Source organism: Andrographis paniculata, unplaced genomic scaffold (genome assembly GCF_009805555.1).
Source record: "Andrographis paniculata isolate CXL003 unplaced genomic scaffold, ASM980555v1 Contig15END, whole genome shotgun sequence".
Taxonomy (NCBI): domain Eukaryota; kingdom Viridiplantae; phylum Streptophyta; class Magnoliopsida; order Lamiales; family Acanthaceae; genus Andrographis; species Andrographis paniculata.
Window position 1 is genome coordinate 2,055,676 of NW_026137435.1, and position 20,576 is coordinate 2,076,251.

Below are 20,576 nucleotides of genomic sequence, written 5' to 3' on the forward strand. Positions count from 1 at the left end.
TCCCACATCGATGGCATAGCTCATCCAACGTCATTTTCCTTTTATACCGTTGCACATTCGTAAGCAATTTTCCATGCATCAATAACCAAATAAAAAATTTGAGAATAAAATTTTTTATAATACAAATAAATAAAAATTTATAAATATATATATAATAAATTTATAATCAAATTATACAAATTAATACACATTTATATTATTATATTCATTACCATCAAATTAATACACATAAAAATTCTCTAAACATGTCCCGTAAGGAATTACCTAGTGGTGTAGGAATTGGACTTGTGACTGTCCACACACATGGTTTGTCTTTGTTACATTTTTTCTAATTAATTCAAATAAATTTTAGTTAAAAAAAGAAAATAATTTTAATTTAAAATCTATATAATAATATGAGTCTATTTTACATCAGCACAAATATCAAAATTTAACTAAAGATGAACAGATAAACAAAAATAAATGCAACAAATGATTTGATGAAACTAAATGATGTATGACTCTCTTTTGATAATTAATGATTTTAGAATTTTTGAAAAATTTAAAAATAAAAAATAATAATATTTGATGTAAAAAACTATATATTTATATAATATTATTTTTTAAAAAGTAAATAATGTGAAATTCCAATAATTTTGTATAAACGAAGCCTATATAATCAATTTAAATAAAATAAAAGTTCCAATTCTATCTACATACAGTGGCCCAACCCAGCAGCCCACGTTGAGTTCATCGTCATCGTCAAATTCCAGTATGAGTAAATCGCTGCGATATCAGTACAAACTGGACGAAACTGCAGATTGCGCCACGCAGGGAAAAAACAAATTGAAATCTCATATAGCTGTCGTCTCCCCAACGCTCTAGCAGCTTTTCCATCGGACAGTAACAGAAGAAGCGCTTCAAATCGTCGGCAAAATTTCCCCGCAGTTAAACTTTAAGGATTCCCAAAATGGAGGCATTTCTCCCAATTATCGGATTCTCAGTGATCGCCGGAGCTCTGATCGCGTTCGTTATATTCGGGAGCTATTTCCGGAAAAGAAAGTCGGAAATCCAATCCATCGCCAGGCCAGAAACCCTCAAGCCGAACCCCAAGTCCATTTTGAAGCAGCCGGGTGGGAAGAAATCGCAGCACAAATCGCACTCGCATTCTAATGCGGGGGATAAAGTAACGATCCGATTTCTTGTGGCGTTTATTTTGTGGTCTGATTTGTTGCAGGGGTTAGGGTTTAGGTAATTTTGATTATTCGATGTGTTTTTGCTGTGGAATTGCAGGATGCTAATAAGAAGCACCATCCTTTGGACGTGAATACTTTGAAAGGCCATGGCGATGAGGTCACTGGTCTATGTTTCTCGCCAGATGCACGTAGCTTAGCAACTGGTAAATTTCTGTTCATTAATTTGTGTGTTGTTGTCTCCATTCAAGTCATTTTATTTTAGTTTTGAACAAAATTCAATAATGTTTGTTGTACTTAAAGTTACTTTTGGCTTGGATTTGCTAGTGCAGAGGTTGATAGCTTAAATAGATTTTTGATTGTTTATTTATGATGTGAAGATCATTTTTATGATAACAACTTTTTTGTTTCTTTGGTGTTAATAAGAACTATGAACTTGTTGGAGGACTAATTGTTCATAGTTTGTATGACTAGGTTGTTGTCCCATTTCATGTAATTTCATAATGATTGCTTGTTTTTTATTCAACCTCTTTATGTGATATTTACTGTTCAGGACATGGAAACTGATACTATTCTAACTTTAGTTTAGCTTATGTTGTTCTGGAGATTCTTAATATTTGGTTGTTGGTCTGGATTACGTTCATTTGATTTACAATGGTATTCCATTTGTCGTCATGTGGATGGTCCTGTTGTTCTATTCATTTAAATATCGCGACTTTATGTATAATGTACATGATCGGTAGCTTGTTATTGCCATCTGTCTATTGATTCCTTTTATAACACTATTAATCTAGTTTGTGTTTTACATTTTTGTTCTGAATGTGGGGTTATTCTCTCCAGCTTCTTCATTTATGGTCCTTGTTAATCTCATTACTCCGATCAAGCTCTTATCATTATTGAAATCAAGTAAATCGTAATATATCTTTTTATTTTTGATCGGCAAGCTCTTAATATATCTTGTTTATGCAGCTTGTGGAGATGGTGTTGTCAGGGTTTTTAGGTTGGATGATGCTTCAAGCAAAAGCTTCAAGTACTAACTCAAATTTCTGTCCATCTCAAATCAATTATTGCAACCATTCTTATTTCTGAAAAGTAATCTAAGAATATATTTTCAGGTTCCTGAGAATAAACTTACCTGCTGGAGGCCATCCAACAGCAGTTGCTTTTGTTGGTGATGCATCATCGATACTAGTTGCTTCCCAGGCTTTATCCGGATCATCTCTATATATGTATGGAGAAGAAAAACCCAAACCAACAAGCGAACAGAAGCAGCAGAGCAAACCTCCTCTCCCTGAAATTAAATGGGAGCATCATAAAGTTCATGATAAGAGGGCCATCATAACTCTGGTTGGGACCAAGGCAACTTATGGCAGCGCAGATGGAAGCACACTCATCGCATCATGCTCTGAAGGTATTCTATGATGCCTGATATAACCAATTCTTTTGTGAGCTTTAAGCTTACTCACACAAATTTCTAGTTATGCTGTTATTATGTTTTTCGTAACTCATGTGTAAATAACTATTCTATGCAAATGTACTGCAAAGATGGTCTTTGGTATATTAGTATGATGGCTGTCATCGTACAGAGGCTCAGCATTGTTAATCTTACATGAACTCTCGTAATTATAATGTTACACTTGATAATAAATGTAAATAATTCAGATAATTAGCGAATTAAGGATTGATCTCTATATATGTATCTATATATATTTATGTAGTTGCTTGGATTCATTATCCAGCCATGCGATTGGTAGAGTTTAGAAAATGTGATTTCCTACATACCTCAGACTTTTAATTTTCTTTATAAGTACTGTGGGTGCACTTGCGGTGTCTTTTCACCTTCAATTTCTATACTCAATGTTTTTGTAGCTGACTTCAAATTGTTGGATAAGCTGATAAAGGCTTACCTTAATGATTTTCATTGTTTTTGCGACAGCATGTCTTCCTTCTGGACACCACAATTGGTTTAAATCTGTGTACACTTGTTAGAAAGAGTTTTCTAAGTTTAGTGGGCTGATTCCCTTCAATAAGTTGAGAATGCTTATTTATCTCTATTTCTTATATTTACTATCGTAATGGTCTCCTACCAACAAACAGTTTTACGAATATTGTCTACTCATCCTTTTATTTATTTCATTGTGCGGAATTATGGATGGATAAGAAAATTTGGTAAGGAAGTACATTCTCACCATACAGTTCACTTGTTCATTGTCAGGCACTGATATTATACTCTGGCATGGAAAAACTGGGAAGATGTTGGGACATGTCGACACAAATCAGCTCAAAAATACAATGGCGACCATATCTCCGAATGGTCGGTTCATTGCCGCAGCTGCATTTACTGCTGATGTGAAGGTGCTGTTTCAATTGGTTTGATTTACTTTGTCTGTCTAAGAAGACTTGCTGTGATTCTATGGCCATTCATGATTTTTTAAGCTTGGAATTGAACATAAACTTTTATTAGAATTGGTCTAGATTTCCGTTTCTTTAGAAATGCATGCTCAGAAAAGAATTTGGTTCTCTGTGAATGAATATGTTTCAGATTGTGGGAAATTGATGCTTCCGATGAAATTGTCTATCAGTGAACCTAATCACCATGGAGGAAGAGGCTGTCAGAAGTGAATGCTGAATACAAAATATGAGAATGCATTATATGTCTCCTGAAGCGGATCTAATAATATAAAATTGCCTATATGTATTATACTATTCCAGGTCTCCAGAAGAACCATATTGCCCTCATAAGTTTTCCAAAAGATTTTCTTGATGATGCTTGTCCTAATCTTAGTCATCCGTCCCCGCTATTAATCTAATTCCGTAATGAAAGTATTCAATGAAGATTACACACATGGGGATAGCTTCCACACCAACCACACTTAGTTGTTTCTCTTGTTCTAATTGTATGTGTTTCCATCGAATTCTGAGCTTTTATGATAACAGTCCATATTAATCTACTTATATAACTTTTGTTTCACAGGTCTGGGAAGTCGTGTATTCGAAGGATGGCTCAGTGAAGGAGATTGCAAGGGTTATGCAGCTCAAAGGTCACAAGGTAGTACTTGCATGCTATCTAGAATTTGAGCTTGTCGTTCTATGCGAAGTCATGTCTTATTGTAAACCTATGAGAATTTGATCTAAACATAAGGTTCTGCCAATTTTCAATCGTGACAGAATTGATTTATACTGAATCCTAAACATAAGGTTTTATCTTGTTACTGTTTCCACCTCAACTTCTCTTAAGTTTAGCATCACGTCCAATTTTTTGTTTTGACATAATACGCATTGTTTGTTGGTGAGTGTAGAAATTCAATTATCGCACATGCATTACATTCATTGTTTGTTCTTCTTACATTTAAAGACTTTCGATGAGAGAAACATCCTTAGCTCAAATTCTCTATGTCTTTATATACCTTCAATCTTCAATCCCCACCGTGTTCTAATCAATTCCCATTCTTTATGATGGTTTGACGATGTTCAGAGTGCAGTGACATGGCTTTGCTTTGATCCGAACTCCGAACAAATCATCACAGCCTCCAAGGATGGCTCGATAAGAAAATGGAATATCAACGGTACGAAAAGTTCATAACTTTATTAATAATACTCTTTTGATTAGTTATTTAATACCTGAGAAAGGTGAATTCTTTCGAACAATTTACATATCTCACAAGTCAGTGATTTTGTATCACTGCACGTGAGATGCCTCTACCAACACCGCAATATGTTACATCAGTTGATTCATTTCAGTTTCTTGCTGTTGTTACTTGTAACTATACCTAGATTTTGCTCACCTTAAGCTTTTCTTGTTGAAGTTCGATACCATCTAGATGAGGATCCTAAGACACTGAAGGTGTTCCCGATTCCACTCCATGATGCAAAGGGGACTACTTTACACTATGACCGTCTTAGTCTCTCTCCTGATGGAAAGATCCTGGCAGCAACTCACGGCTCTACGTTGCAGTGGCTGTGTACTGAGACCGGACAGGTTTTAGACACTGCTGAGAAAGCCCATGAAGGTAAAAACTTATTTTCCACATTTCCTTTAAATATCATAATTTTCGTTATAATTCATTTCTCGCCTAGTTCTGTTAGGGGAAGCCATTTTCATCTGCTATCATGCAACTGTGCTAAGATCATGCTAAACCCAATTTATACAAAATTCCTGTCGACCTCTTTGTTCGTCGCTCTTGTTAGGATGGCAGGGTCCGGGTAGACCCGACCCGGATGCGACCCATTTATTTGGGGTCGGGTCCAATTGTTCGGGTATCGGGTCTAAGGGTGGATCCTACCCGAACCCGATTAATATATTAATAATATGTCAATTTATTATATTAAAAATATATTTCTAGTTTAATTAATTAATTATTTTATTATAATATTTTTAAATAAAAACATAAATTTTAATATATATCGGGTGTGGATCCGTATTCGAGTATAATTTGAAGTTAAATTTTAAGAATTGTAATTAAGACTCCGTTTGGATGGACTTCTGGCAGCTTCTTTTGGTCTGTGCTTCTAAAAAAAAAGCACTTTGTACCTGTTTGTATTGGCTTCTGTCCAAAAGTAGAAGAAATTTTTTAGGCTGAAAAGTAACTTTTTTTAAAAGCACATTAAGAGTAGTTTCTGAAACAAGCAGAAGTATTTTTCAGCTAAAATTACTCTTTTATCCTTAATAATAATAATAAATACAATACTATAATATAATATATTATAAAAATAATTAATTTATATATTATATTTTTACTTTATATATTATATTTGAATTAAAATTTAAAATTATAATTGAGATAGAAGTATATAATTTTTTTTAATTATACAAAATTATAAAATATAAGTTATAAAATTTTAAAATAAATTGAAAATTACCAATAATTTAATAATCCTATTATATTGCAATTTTATTTTTAATTTATATATTTACCTTAAATTAAAAGTTTAAAATATAAATAATTAAATTTTAAAAATATATTTTCTATACTTTTATTTAAAATATTTACATATAATTAAAAAAAATTAAAAATATATATTATTTTTATAGAAAAATATAATTATATTTACATCATGTCCAAACACAAAATCAATTGAACTGCTTCTACTTTGACTTCTGCCCTGCTTTTGACTTCTGCTTATTTTTTAAGTTAATCCAAAGGGGTCTTAAATTTTCGGGTCCATTGGGTTTTGGTCGGGTATTGTTCGAGTCGGGTCTCGGGTCTGACCCCGACCTATTGTCATCCCTAGTCATTGTGTGACGGCTGGTGGATTTGCTTTCTCGATCTTACAACAAACTACAAATGCAGGTGATATTACAGACATGGCGTGGTCGCCGACAACTATTCAATCGGGTAACACCACACACCCCACCCCGCATCCCATTCATTTCAGTTGATATCCATTCAATACCCAGAAACTGATGCATTGTTCTCGATCTCTTCGTGCAGACAATAAAGAGTCGATCATGTTAGCCACTGCCGGCACAGACAAGAAAGTGAAGCTGTGGGCACCCCCACAGTTACATTCATCCTGATGGGATAATGCCGGGAATCGATGACGCCGTGGATTGAGGTACTGACTCACTGAACTGAGGAAAAATACATGATGATGACTACAGAGTTTGTTTGTAGCTTTTGGGAGCTTCAGAAAAATTTTGAGTTGTTTATGATGGGAGTTAGTTCTGATTTCCTCTTAGTGCTTTATAGTCTGGGAGTAGACATGGTTGTATACCAGATTTTATGCTGTTAACTTATTGAACATTTCAGTGTCCTTTTAAGGAATTTTTTTGGTTTGCTAAAATTTCTTATCATACTATGATAGATTGCAATAAATATAAATATATTGAATAATTGAAAATGAATATACCAAAAACATCCATCCATAAATTTCGAATTATGAAATTTGCTGTATTTCATATAGAACTGACAATGGGTCATTCGTGTCGGGTTGAATACTTTAAACGGGTTAAATTACTCAATCCTAATTCAACTCGTTTATTTACATAATTAAGTCGAATTTTTTGATTCAAATTAAATAATTTTTTGTTGTGTTGTCGTATTAATGTTAATTTTCGTTTGTTTGAGCGTAAATTAGGTTGAATTATTTAAAATTAAAGTTAGTTTAAATTAATTTATGAGAAAATTAATAAATTATGATTATGTTACATATATAATAAATATATTAATCAATATTAATATATTATAATCGAGTTGTCGTGTCGGGTTCGAGTTAAGAGTCTCAAACCTAACCCGTACCGTTTATTATTGTGTCGGGTTCGTGTCAATCCATATACATAATCGGATTGCAATCTTTGACCCAAACCTAATTATTTCATGTCGGGTCTATCGAATTGTCGTGTCGGATCAGCTTTTGCAAGCTCTAATTTCATATCTGTCCTAATTTGGAGTTGATTTTGGGATTTTGGGACTCAAAAAATTGCAATTTGAAATAATGTATACATATATATATATTACTAATAAAATTAAGGCAAATAGTGTAGAAGGAAATTTGTGTGTTTGTTTGAGGGTTTGGATTTTGAATTGGGATTTGAACAGTAAAAATTTTGAATTTGAATAGTTGTTTGATGCGATATAAATAGGTGTTGATGAGATGTTTTGAATGTAAAATTAATTTTTAGTATAATATAAAAAATAAAAAATAGGTGTTTGATTTGATATTTTTGGGAAAAAAATAGGATAGAATAGTGGAAATCCAAACAAATCCCTCGAACAAACACACCCTTAAAGTAAGAGAAGGATACTTGAGTAATTTCATATAGCTTTGAAATTATACAACTAAAATCGCTTGTGGCTGGTTTTAGCATTGAACGCTTTTTCAAAAAGCGCTGGTTGTTAAAAAAATTCCTGAAAATTTAAGACTCGCCCACCGTGGGGCTCGAACCCACGACCACAAGGTTAAGAGCCTTGCGCTCTACCGACTGAGCTAGACGGGCTTGCTGAGGGACGGTTTAGAAGTTATGTACATATCTTTAAAAGCAGTGGAATTTTATCAACCGCTCCAGTGGGTTTTTCAGGAACTGAAGCGTCTCTGGCTCGCTCCGACATTAGGGTTTAAGTAAGGCGAGGGTCAAGAGAGATCGGCTATCATTTTGTTCCTGATCGTCGATTTTGCGACGATCGGAAGTGTGGAATTCCGACTAGAATGGCTTTCTGGGGTTAGTTCTTTTACCCAGTGCTTGATCGTTTCTGATCATATGTTTTGTGGTGCTACTTGGGTATAATGTCAATATTATGCAGTGTAAACTTTTCCTGGAGAATCAATGGCTCGAGGCTGGGAGTTTGTGTGTGTGTGTGTGTTTTTTTTTTTTTTTTTTTTTTTTTTTTTTCTGTAATGAAAATCGACTTTTTTATGTGAGTTTTTTAAGTTTGTATATATGCTTGTGTTTCAGGCATTTTGGTTAAACCCGGGAAGCCGATTACTCATTCCTGTGAGAAGGCTAGAGGAAGGCTTAGAATTTCCCAGGTATTAATTTGAACTAATTGATAAAACTAATAATATGATTTGTACTCGTATTCTACTTTGTATTTGAATGGGGATAATGCTGTCTATTTTTATTGTGATCCTTTGGGAGTCTGTAACTAATAAGTAATGGATATCTTAGCACACTGTCTTCTAGTGGAACTGTTATTTGGTAGAAAATGACTGAGGGTTTGGAGATACAAATGATTTTCTTTTATCTTATCTGGCTCTGGCATTGAATTTGATATATTACATTGCTGTTTGTTGCTAAATTGATTGGCTGTGTCTGTTCTTAGGCGACTTTGGGAAATGGAATTGGTGATGCTATGAAGAAAACTGTAGTACAATGTAATGTGGGTAAAAGAGCTCCCGTCTTGCTCTGTGCATTGTTGCCCGACAAGACGGAGTCGTGTCATTTAGATTTGGAATTTGAAGAGGCTGATGATGTTATTTTCTCTGTTATTGGTCCTCGGAGTGTCTACCTCACTGGGTATTATGTCCGTCAGATTCCACATTTGAATGCCCATAGCGATACGTATCCTTTATACCCGCTTCTCTTATGTTGAAAGTAAGTAAAGATATATATATTTATTATTTTGTTTTATACTTTTATTTTCATGTAAGGTGTAACTAAACTATGTGAAAAAGCTTGTCAACAAGCCTATCATGTCCAGAAAGTTGACTTTGATAAAGTCTTTAAGAAGAAGTCTATGAAAGAATTTACTTCCTTTTGCATTTTTATATAATCCTCTCATCCTTGGACACCAATCTATTAGAAGTTGTCATTTTTTTTCCCTCCCCTCCACACTATCAAAAAATTGTGTGGTGGGACCATGTTGTTTTCTTTTTCTTACTCTCTTCACAATCAATCTCTGACTAAGCCTTCAGCCACTGTGCATCACAGAGCTCTGCAATATGCAAAACATTTCTAACATCTTGGAGGCTTCCATCCAATTTTTTGAAGCCAAGAACAATGAAGTTGTAGACGGAGCAACAATGAACTAGAATGTTATAGGGTGGGCATGGGACATAATTATAATATAAATAGTTCACTAGATTAAAATGAGTCCAAGTGAATTCGTTACACAACCAATTATATTATAATATGGTGGTAGTTGGTACCTTTCATGACCTTAGCATTAGCTTTACAACAACTTCCTTTTCTTTCCAAACAACCTTGTCTGCTAGAAGGAAGCTTGGTGGCTATCCTTGTAACTTGGCGATGTCTAAAGACATCTTCAGAAGAAAGGTTGCATGAACACAACCGAATTTGCTTTCCTGAGGAATTACCTGCAAGAAAGGCACTTGTTTCTTGGGACCTCTTCGATCTTGAAGGTAGCATCTGTTACCTCAAGAAAGTCTACAAGGACATTCTTGTAGTATAGATAATTTGCATTAAAATGCACACTGAGAACCAAATTGTGATTCCTCACAATAGAGCGTGCGATCTGTGACACATGAAATCTGGTGACCATTTGGCCAAGTACTTTTTTACTAAGGAGCATGCCATAAAAGATTTGTGGATATATGAAGTGTTTATATATGGAAAGCACATCTACTATCACCATAATGCAACATATTACAGGGGAGGCAAGAATGTAATTTATTGAGAGACCATTCCAAACTAGATTCAAAATTGAGAGCTACTTTAGTAATGATTAGAACTTGGAAAATCAAACAACAAATCACATAATTATGAACCATTTTAAATGGTCTTGCCTGATATATACCTGTGGAAATCCCTTATATGGTTGAAAGAAAGTTCTTTCCTGACCCTTTGGCATGTTGTGCAACATGTGTTGTAATTCTTGGATCTATGCTGAACTCGTAGGAGCGATAGGAATTAGGATGCTCCAATAATATCTCATACATCGGATGGCTCGTTGCATTTTACTAGAGGTTGTTTTCTATAGCCTATAACAGTAGGTCTTTTGGTGCAATGATTTTGGCATGTGCTAGTTAGGTTGTCAAGTTTACAATTGACACTGTTAGCTTGTTGGTGCCAAAACTTGGTACTAATGTTGCACATTTAACCATAACATCATTACATAAAGAGGTCTCAATCAATTAGTTTCATACTAAAGTCTCTAATAAGCAATTAGACTCATTTTTACACGAGAGGTTGACCTATTAGAATCGTCTAATGCAATCACAAAATATGTTTGGGAATTAGAAATTGTAGGGATGGGGTAGTCCATTGCAGCTTCTTTAATATCTTAGCTTTTTTGTTATTATAATGTCTACTATTTGAATGGAAGGTGCTGCTACATTGGCATGCTTCCACTATTACACATACTAGTATTTTGCTGCTTCCTTGATTCGAAGTGTGTAGAGAATCATATGGTGTAGATATTGAGAACACCCAGACAGAGGGATCCAGTTATGGAAGCGACGAAGACAAATACGAGGACAGTTTTATCAATGATGACGAACAACAAGCTTCTCCACAATCACCTGTCTTAAACAGCAAAGGTTTGTTTGGACATATCATGCTTTTACAACTAGTATCTTGATTAGATCCTTCAAATGTGTGCTTTGAATCTTTATATACATGGTGGTTATCATTTAGGACTAAGCTACAATGCCAAGGACATCATATTGCTTCAATCCTGAGCGTGCTGATAGTGTAACAGTCAATTATATGATTTCACAATTTCCTTTTATAAATATGGAACGATCGGTGTCTTACTTATACTTTTGTAGCTGGGTTGTAAGTTTTTATGGACTTTCCGTTGTTAAAAGGCATATAAATTTATCCCAGATGATATTGAGCCAAAACACAGAAAGGGTCCTGGCAAACAACAAAAGAAGAATCCCCAATTGGTGTCAGATAATGAGGATGACTGTTTGCCTGAAAGCGAAGATGAAGACAGCTACACGTTATCTGCATTTAAGGCCAGGAGAACTCTGAATATAGTTATGTCTGATGAGGAAGATGCTGCTGATGTAGTAGAAGTTGGTAATAAGGAAAATGATAAAGGTGTCTATGATGGTTTAAAGAAAAAGCACCATCCATCTGTGTTTAAGGCTGAAGAAGATGTTGCTGAGCTTGAGCCAATATCAGAAGTTGGACGTGAGGCACCTGGTAAAAATGTATGCTTTATTCACCTAGTCAAAGATGGTTTTTTTGGCCCATTGATTGCACACTTCAGATATTGATTGATGTGTTCCATTTCATGCTTATACTGAATGATTACCTTTTCTGGAATATGGTCATAAGTTCAGATCACGTGGAAGGCTTGTGTTTTTAGTTTTGGCTCAGTGTTTCCACCTTTTTTTCACATGAGTTGTTGTCATCTTTATTATCTTGAAAATCTTAAATTTATTATTTCAATAATTGAAAGTATTTATGTATCTTGTTCTTACAGCGTTCAGATGTGGTACTGTCGGGTTTTGAGCCTGGGATGATGCATCTAGCAAAAGATAATGCAATTTGCCTTGAATCAAAGCAAGAGGGTGACCCTCTAGATATAAATGAACCGGGAAGGTAATGAAGTGATGGTTTGGCAGATACTCTTATTTAGTTTCCAGTCCCTCTACCTTCGAACTTATTTTTCACTGTACATTTTCCTTCGTGTAAACTTTGCTATGATTATTTTCTGTGCATAACCTGTTTGGTTCATTGATTCTTTTAGGGTGGTAAGTCTTCCTTTTGATGAAGTTACTAACAATGGAAAGAAAATGGATGATCTTTCCACTCCCAAAGAAGCTGAGACTTTCAAGGGATTTATTTCTTCCAATGAGGATGCCGTGGCTGATGATAGGGTTAAGAACGATGCCAAAGACAGCGTATTGGACCAAAACTTGGCTAAGGAAAAAGATAAGATGGAATTCCGAGATTCGTAAGTAGTTGATATCTTGCTCTATGTATTTATCTCCTGCATTTGGCATGCGTATTGCATGGTCTGACCAGTCATATTTGTTTTTATAATGCCCTACTGGATTATGTGGGTCAGTACAAAACCAAAAAAGAAAAGAAGAAAACTTTCTGCAAGGAAGGAGAAACCCAACGAAATTCAGGTCAATAACACGGATAATAATGTTCTCCTTGGGGATAAGGAGGAAGACAATGAGGCCCCCATGAATTTGTAAGTCTTTTTTGCTTTTTTTTTGTTTTTTTTGTTTTCCCTTCATCTGTGAACAATGGTAGTGTTTCTGTGCAGATTCTACTTCATTTACAATTTTTATCTGGAGCCTGGATAAGCTTTAAATTATATCACATGCTCTAACAGGGACAGTGATGCAAATTGTGCTGAGATGCTATTAGAATTAGGCTCTCCAAGTGGTCACAGGGTAAAGAAGAAATTTTCTGAATTGCAGCCAGAAGGACAACAAACTGAACACAATGACAGAAGGCTTCACGATATTCCAAAGGAGGATACTGTTGGTCCCTTGCTACAAAACTCCAACAGTAACACAGAGAATCTGCCAGCTACAAGTGGCGAACATCTGCGTGTGAAGAAAAACTCTACAAAAGGAATTGACTCAATTAATGACAGTATCCTTGAAAAGGAAGAGGCTGATCCAGGTTTACAGCAGGACAACATGGAGATGGATCCTCCAGCATCAAACAACCAATATCAAGAACAAAAGATTGATAAGTGAGTCCTTGTTTTATATGCCAGTTTTTGGGTTTTCATTGCCCTTGGTATCATCACAACATTGATTGATAAGCAATCACTCAAAAGTTAAAACCACAGGCATTCACCACCTATAAGGCTATGCTGTAAGACCTGGCTGCTATTGCCCACTCACTACCCATAGAGTTTCTTGTCACTTGTCAGCTGTAGTTAGTTCTGATTTTCTAGTTTTAAGTCTAGTGCTATGGGCTTTTTACTGGAGTTTTTTATTGCAGTGATGCAGGCGTATGTCCTGAGGCTAAGGATAGACGGTCTGAGAAGAAGAAGAATAAGAAACAGAAGAAGAAAGCTGAAGGCAAGGGGAACCTGGGCACAGATATGCTAGTCACAACAGATGGTGAAGAGACCATGGTCACGAAATTTGGTAATGAAAATACAGATGCAGTGCCTATTAAAAAGAGAACCTTGTCAGATGGGTTGATTGTCGAAGAGTTGGCTAATGGTCCGCCAGATTTAAAAGTTGCTGCAACTGGTAAAAAGGTTTGTTCCTTTCCCATAAATTGTCCACAGCAATCAATCCATTAGTTTCCTCTTTTATACTGAATAATGAACCTCCGACCAGATCAAAATCTATTACACTGGCATGTTGAAGGAGAATGCGTTTGTTTTTGAGTCAAATGTGGGTAAAAGCCCATTCAAGTTTCGGTTAGGTACCATTTTCAGCTTAATCAATAATAGTGTACTTGTTTCTTGTTTCATCCCCTCAGACTCTAGTTTATTCCTCTCTGATTGGATCTTCTCTTGATTGTTTTATTTACATCTGTCATTTCTTCTGCTTGTAGGTGATAAGGAATATATTGATGGATGGAATGTAGGCATCGATGGTAATTGCTTTTTGAAACTAATCCTTCCTAGTAGTTTCTCTGTGCTCGATTCTCTTCATTGCCATTTATAAACGTCCTTCTGAAACATAAATGATCTCAGGTATGCATGTTGGCGATAAGAGAAGGCTGATCATCCCACCGTCTTTGGGGTATATATTTTAAATTTCCAAAATTAACAAACATTGGAAACCAATCACCATGTCCATCCCCCATTTTTCTAAGCTGCAGTTTTTCTCCAATCTGCTTTTAGTAAAAAAATTTGTATCTTTGGATCAGGTTTGGAAATTCTAGAGTGGGAGACATTCCACCCAGCTCCTGGCTCGTGTACGATGTTGAACTGGTAAGTGTTCACAAATAGCCTCTTAGTGTATGTCTGGGTATATTACCGTACTTTTCCATCCGTCGTCGACTCTTGCAATTGTTAAGAACTGAATCAAAATTTTGTGAAATGGGGTATGAAGCTAAAGGTCCAGCTCTCTCTCTCTCTCTCTCTCTCTCTCTCTCTCTCATATATTTTTTATACGGCTGAAAATGATTTCAAACTAGCATTGTCAACATATTTGCTTGTCTTCTCCATATTTTGAGATGAAGTGATTGTGAGTTGGATAGATGATTAACAGTTTGTTGGGGTGTCAAGGGTGGTGGTATTATTTGCATTTTTGAGTACGTGAAAATGGGTTTTAAGATATGGAATGTTTGGTTCAACTTAGGTGTGTGAATTGGTGGTATTGGTATTGAAACTGATTGATTGATGATGGTTCAAAACTATATGTACGTTTTTTTGTTTTGTCAATTCATTTGCTATATTAGTTAGTTTGCTTGCATGACATGGGTTAAATGGAATTTCTCTATATTTTTAATCTACTACAAAATTTAGAGATGGAAGAAGTTTATAATTAGATGTCTAAGACTAATGATATTTTTTTCTATTTATATTTAGTGGTAATTTATGTAGTCTTTGCCACATTTAGAGTCTGACATGGATAATTAGATTTGGGTTTTTTTTTTTTTTTTTAATTATGATGTGGGAACCTGCTGCCTCTTGCCAAACTATGTGTGACAGGTGATCTGAGGAGTCGGGGACCTCACGGTCACAAATCCAATTCCTATACCACCGGGCCATTCTTTACGGGTTAAATATTTTGATTTAATTATGTGGTTCAATGGTAATAAATGGGTCTGATTAACCTAAGTGATATATTGATTATGAAATATTAATATTAATTAATTAATGTATTATATATAATAATAATAATTTTAATCTAATGATTAGAAAAAAAAAAAGTCTATATATTAATTTAAATTGAGTAAATTTTTAAATAGTTTAATCTAATTTATTATAAATTATATTAAAGCCAGTCGACAAAACGTAGCGTGACTCGACAACCCCCCTTATTATATTTAGGCTTTATTTTATGTACATATGTTTTAAATTGCTAATAGTACTATTGATTAAGGATACTTATAAAAAATCATATTACAAATTTATTCAAAAATTTAATTTTTAACTCTTTCGAAATTTTATTCTACTTGCCTTGTTAGTAGGATAGCAATTTCGGATGCTAATGACAAAATTTGAATTAAAACTTTATTTGATTTGTATTTAAAATTAAAATCGTACTATATAATTTATATACATTTTAAACATATATTCCATTCGTGTTAGTTGTGTTGAACATGATTAGTAATATTATATTGACACTTGATAGTGTAAAAGATAATTGTATTCATGTAATAATAATAAAAATTATAAATGTATTTTTTTAATTTTTTACAGTTATATTATTATTTATGAACATAAAATTATTATCTTAAAACGGATAAAAATATTAAAAAACTATTGTATTGAAACAAATGTAGTATATATGTATTTTATACTTCATCCACCATACAAATTTATACTCACTTTTTTTTCCTTAAGTAAAAAATTATAATATTTTTGTATTTTTTTACTATAAAAGAAAAAATTAACAATTATTATTCATTTTTATTAAAATAACGTGCTCAATCAAATTAGCATACATTTGTACGATAGAGGGAATATATTACTCCTTCCATCTCGTGAAAGATGGAGTCTTTTGTTAGGAACACGGTATTTTAGGTAGAGTAGGTTATTGATTTATAAATAATAAGTTAAGATAATATTTTATTATTTTTTATATGTGTAGTATTGTTGGTATTTTAAATACTTTTAGAATTATATCTCAATAAAATATATGCAATATGAATATTATTTTGTAGACAATAAAATTTTGTAGACAAATGACTAAAAAAATATATCTATTTATTTATCGTTATCCTAAATTAGTTTTATAAACAATGAGAAGTTTTAAAAATAGATAAAAATATTTATTAATTGATGAAAAAGATAGAAATAAAAGGGTTTTGAGTGAGTTCTACTTATAATATGTTAGAAAATTCATCAAATTGATTATATTTGTTAAGTATATTTAAAATTGATAAATTTACCAAAAATAGAAAGAGATCGAATCATACGTGACCGACGAAAATTCAAATCCAAACATATGCCAAGAATATTGTTGCAGGCTTAGCTCATCTTCATCCCATCATTTCTATTTATTAAATTTTAACTCCAAATATGCAGTTGCTACGGTAATTTTACTAAAATCATAACTCCATTTTTTACTATTATTTTTCAAATATTCAATTTTTCCTATTATTTTAAACACCTTTTTTTATTTTTATAATTTAAAATAAAATTTAAAAAATTTTAAAAAATAAAAATTAAATTTAAAAATTAAATTTATAATTTTAAAAAATAAAAAAAAAAATAAATAAAATGGTATTGGAACACCAGATATGAAACATGGGTGATGGCCTTAACGATTGATAATCGTGGTCGTTTAACGCAACTGTCTGACGCGGGGTGGCTGTCGGCTGGCAGTGCGACACGTGGAGGTCGAGCGGGACCCACGTGTACTATGCTTCATCTCCAAGCCACGCCACAGCAGCCGGACGGCGCGGCGCGGCGCGGCGGTGGCGCCGTTACGCTGTACCGTCGTCCGCTCTGCTTCTGCTTCATAGTTCACATTATAATTAATATTATTATTTATAAATCGAACAGTCAAAGAAAGACTAATTCCCAGCAGCAATTAATATTATAATACAATATTTATATATATATGACGTGGCGGTGGTGCCGTGGAGTCGGTGCACGTGCACCGGAACACGTGAGTCCAATCTCGAAGCTTCATCGCCATCATGGCGCTACAGACAAAAGGGTGAGTTTAGTTGACGTGGAAATGCTCACTTCTCAGTTAAGACTGACGTCATCTATCTGACGTGGCACGTTGACCTGCGTAACATGGTTTGAACTTTGAACACCGAACTCACTGTTTCCTGACGTTTTTTTTCCGTATGTTTGTCTTGTGATTTCTATTGTAATATTTTTTTTTAAGTAATTATATATATATATTCCTTCTAATCATAAATAGTACTATTTTTATTTTTATCTGCCCGTAATAATTGACATATTTTTATTTTTGGTAAAAATTATAAAATTAAAATATATTTAACAAATATAAATCAACTTAATTAACTAGTTACAATATAACATCATAAATGAGTAGAATCCACTCAAAACACATTTATTTCTACCCATTTCTCCTCAAAAAAATAAATTTTTTTATCTATATTTAAAACTACACATCTTTTATAAAATTAATTTATGTTAATTATAAATAAACAAAAATATTTGTTTAGTTACTTGTATTATAAAAAATTTTATTCTCTACAAAATGATATTCATATTGCATATATTTTTTAATTGCTATATAATTTTTAAATATTTAAATATATATTTTAATTTTTTTAATTATATATATTAAATTTACTTTAAAAATATAAATTTTATTAATTATACAAAAAAAATATATAATAATATCATAATTAATTATTGTTAACTAATTAAACATGCTCACCTTAAATATCGTGTCCCTAATCAAAGGGTTCAATTCTGGTGGGACGGAGGGAGTAATTTTTATTTTCAATGGGTTATTTGTTTTTTTTTAATAGTAGATTATAAAATAATACTACTTACTCCGTTTTAATTCAATAATAATATTTTATTGTTTGTAAAAAGTATTTAAGAAATTTTGATATTTTTGCCATTGATTTTATGTATTTTATTATATGTGTAATGATATGTTAGTAATTTAAGTAAAAAATTAATGGTATTATAGTATTAGTGTATGATTTTTTTCGTAATTGTATGTATAAATATATATTTGTAATTTAAGTAAAAATTAATAATATTATGGTATTAATATATAATTATTTTTGCTAAAATAGAAAAGAAATACTTTTAAATAGGATAAACGAAAATTGTAAAAATTTTACTTTAAATTGAGACAGTGTTGTATTTTATTAATAAATGAAAGTGTATAAGATAATTTGCATTTTTATCCTTAAAAAGTACAAATAATTTAATAATATTTTTATAATTTGTGTAAAAATAAGAATAATTTGGTATTTATATATAAATACTTTTACTATATTAGAAAAAATACTCTTGGGTGGAACAAATATAAAAGATAATGCTTTGAAATGAGATGGAAGGAGTATTAGCTTTATTCACCAAATCCTATTTTTCAATTCCGATTCCTAAAAAAAATAATAAAAAATACAAAATATATTTTTAAAAAGTCAAAGTCAAAGAAAAATTCAAATACTGATTAAAAAAAAATCAAAAAGTCAAAATATTCAACTTAAAATAATACTCCACTCGTCCCTTCTTAAAAATATTCATTTCTTTTTTAAGTAACCCTAATCCCTACCTACTATAAAAATTACCCTTAAACTTATATTATATTACAAAATTACTACCACAATAATTACAACCAACTTACAAAATTAAATATACAATTTTTAATTAATAAATCAAACTAACACTTAATGCACAACACCTATTACCAACACCCTCTCTCGATTGTTCTCCACCACTAGATTGATTTAGAGTTTTTGAAATCCTCTTCTTCCTCATGCGCAGTCGCCTTCTTCACTCTTTCATCGGCGTTCTTTATATTTTTTGTCAAGTTATACCGACGATGTCGCTTGCCCCTCGGTCTTCGGCGCCGGCTGAAGGGCGTTCCCCTTACAAAGGGTTGGACGTCCCTCAAATCGTGATCGGAGTTCCTTAGTTTTTGAATCCCATGGCTTCTTTGATTCGCTGCTCGATTTCGAAAAAATTGTTGAAGAGGTGGCTAGGTCTACACCGTCAGTTGTTGTTTCAGTCGTTCTCCTTGGTTTCGTTCTCGATTTGGAATCGAAGCAGGAACCGGAGAACGAGCTCTATTTTACAGTTGTCTGTCGGCCCGTTCGTATTAGATATTGAAGGCATTTTAGTTATTTTACTTTTATTTCTACTATATCTTAATATAATACAAATATTTCTAAAATTTCGTGCAAAAAGTAAATGGATAGATAGATAGATGACGGAGGAAGTATATTTTATATTTTGACATAATTCCTCATACCATAAATAAAAAATCAATTCATCTAAAAAAGCGGAATGAACAGAGTCATTATATTTTGAAAAAAAAAAAATTAGTTGGTTTTGTATTGATATTTTGGTTGGTCTTAAAATAATAAAATTTTTAAAGTATAAAATTTTTTTGTTAGTTTTTCATTGTTTATTGACATTCTTCTTCATATTTTTATCCCAATATAAGTTTTGTTTATTAAGATAATTATTTTTATTTATATTATTTTTCTTTTATAAAAAATTTACATTCAATATAAAATATTAATTTTTTTATATTATCAAATTTATACTGATGTGAATTTGTTCATGGATCCTTTGAATTTATCGAACAAATTTTATATACAAAAATACGAATCAATTAATATCAGCCGAAGCGAATTCGAATTAAACCAATACCGAGTCGAAATGATATTAAACACAAAGAATTAGGCAAAAAAAATTCTAAAAATAGGAAAACAAAAAACACAAACGAACAGGCCTTGAATGAAATTAACGAAAAAAGACTTCATGCTTCGTCTTCTTTACGAGAGAATTGGAAATTGCGAAACTCCTTATTTCCGCCGACGATGATCTATGATCGATGGCGTTTCACTTCCGGCGAACAGCGGCAACTTGGTTCTCCACTTCTCCTCCTACAACAGTCCTTCCGGTGACTGGCAGTACGCCTCCAGAGGAGTTCTTCGCGAACAGCTTCGGATTCTGTCTATCCGCACCGAAACAGCCATAGACACGCAGATGTCCTTCATTTTTTCACCGGCGGTGAAGGGACGGCGGATATCGGCTGAGTCCATGGTGCAAAGTGGCCCGAGGTAATCACGCCTCAAGATTGGAGGTCGGTTCGTCACTCCAAGCCTCGATGCCCACCGGAATCGGCACAAGAAAAGGGTCCCGAACCTCACCGGGAACTCACTGGAATCGCTCGGCTCACCGGAACTCCATTCGCGGTTCTCTCCCTCACTCTCAGTCTCTCTGA

General features: G+C 33.2%; 2 protein-coding genes and 1 non-coding gene across 3 annotated transcripts; 2 read left to right on the forward strand and 1 right to left on the reverse strand.

Moving 5' to 3' along the window:
- Positions 1-739: 739 nt before the first annotated feature.
- On the forward strand, positions 740-6,921 carry LOC127263203 (uncharacterized). The gene is made up of 10 exons (XM_051292233.1): positions 740-1,165; positions 1,273-1,378; positions 2,142-2,202; positions 2,288-2,583; positions 3,388-3,527; positions 4,147-4,221; positions 4,648-4,738; positions 4,979-5,182; positions 6,464-6,508; positions 6,605-6,921. The coding sequence occupies exons 1-10, from the start codon at positions 950-952 to the stop codon at positions 6,688-6,690; spliced, it is 1,320 nt and encodes a 439-aa protein (XP_051148190.1). The 5' UTR covers positions 740-949; the 3' UTR covers positions 6,691-6,921.
- A 1,115-nt stretch (positions 6,922-8,036) lies between these two features.
- TRNAK-CUU (transfer RNA lysine (anticodon CUU)) lies at positions 8,037-8,109 on the reverse strand. The gene has a single exon. It is a non-coding gene; the product is annotated as a tRNA-Lys (tRNA).
- A 76-nt stretch (positions 8,110-8,185) lies between these two features.
- Positions 8,186-14,863, forward strand: LOC127262817 (peptidyl-prolyl cis-trans isomerase FKBP53-like). Its single transcript, XM_051291648.1, has 14 exons — positions 8,186-8,331; positions 8,566-8,639; positions 8,933-9,171; positions 10,969-11,108; positions 11,398-11,729; positions 12,005-12,123; positions 12,272-12,478; positions 12,593-12,724; positions 12,869-13,237; positions 13,492-13,756; positions 13,839-13,926; positions 14,059-14,100; positions 14,201-14,249; positions 14,377-14,863. The coding sequence occupies exons 1-14, from the start codon at positions 8,319-8,321 to the stop codon at positions 14,456-14,458; spliced, it is 2,151 nt and encodes a 716-aa protein (XP_051147605.1). The 5' UTR covers positions 8,186-8,318; the 3' UTR covers positions 14,459-14,863.
- The last annotated feature ends 5,713 nt before the right edge of the window (positions 14,864-20,576 follow it).

Excerpts from the sequence above, each read along its gene's own strand:
- LOC127263203 (XM_051292233.1), top strand. The coding sequence starts at position 950 with ATGGAGGCATTTCTCCCAATTATCGGATTCTCAGTGATCGCCGGAGCT. Across the intron at positions 1,166-1,272 it reads ATTCTAATGCGGGGGATAAA|GATGCTAATAAGAAGCACCA; the intron begins GTAACGATCCGA and ends GTGGAATTGCAG. Across the intron at positions 3,528-4,146 it reads CATTTACTGCTGATGTGAAG|GTCTGGGAAGTCGTGTATTC; the intron begins GTGCTGTTTCAA and ends TTTGTTTCACAG.
- LOC127262817 (XM_051291648.1), top strand. Across the intron at positions 11,109-11,397 it reads ACCTGTCTTAAACAGCAAAG|ATGATATTGAGCCAAAACAC; the intron begins GTTTGTTTGGAC and ends AATTTATCCCAG. Across the intron at positions 13,927-14,058 it reads CCCATTCAAGTTTCGGTTAG|GTGATAAGGAATATATTGAT; the intron begins GTACCATTTTCA and ends TTCTGCTTGTAG.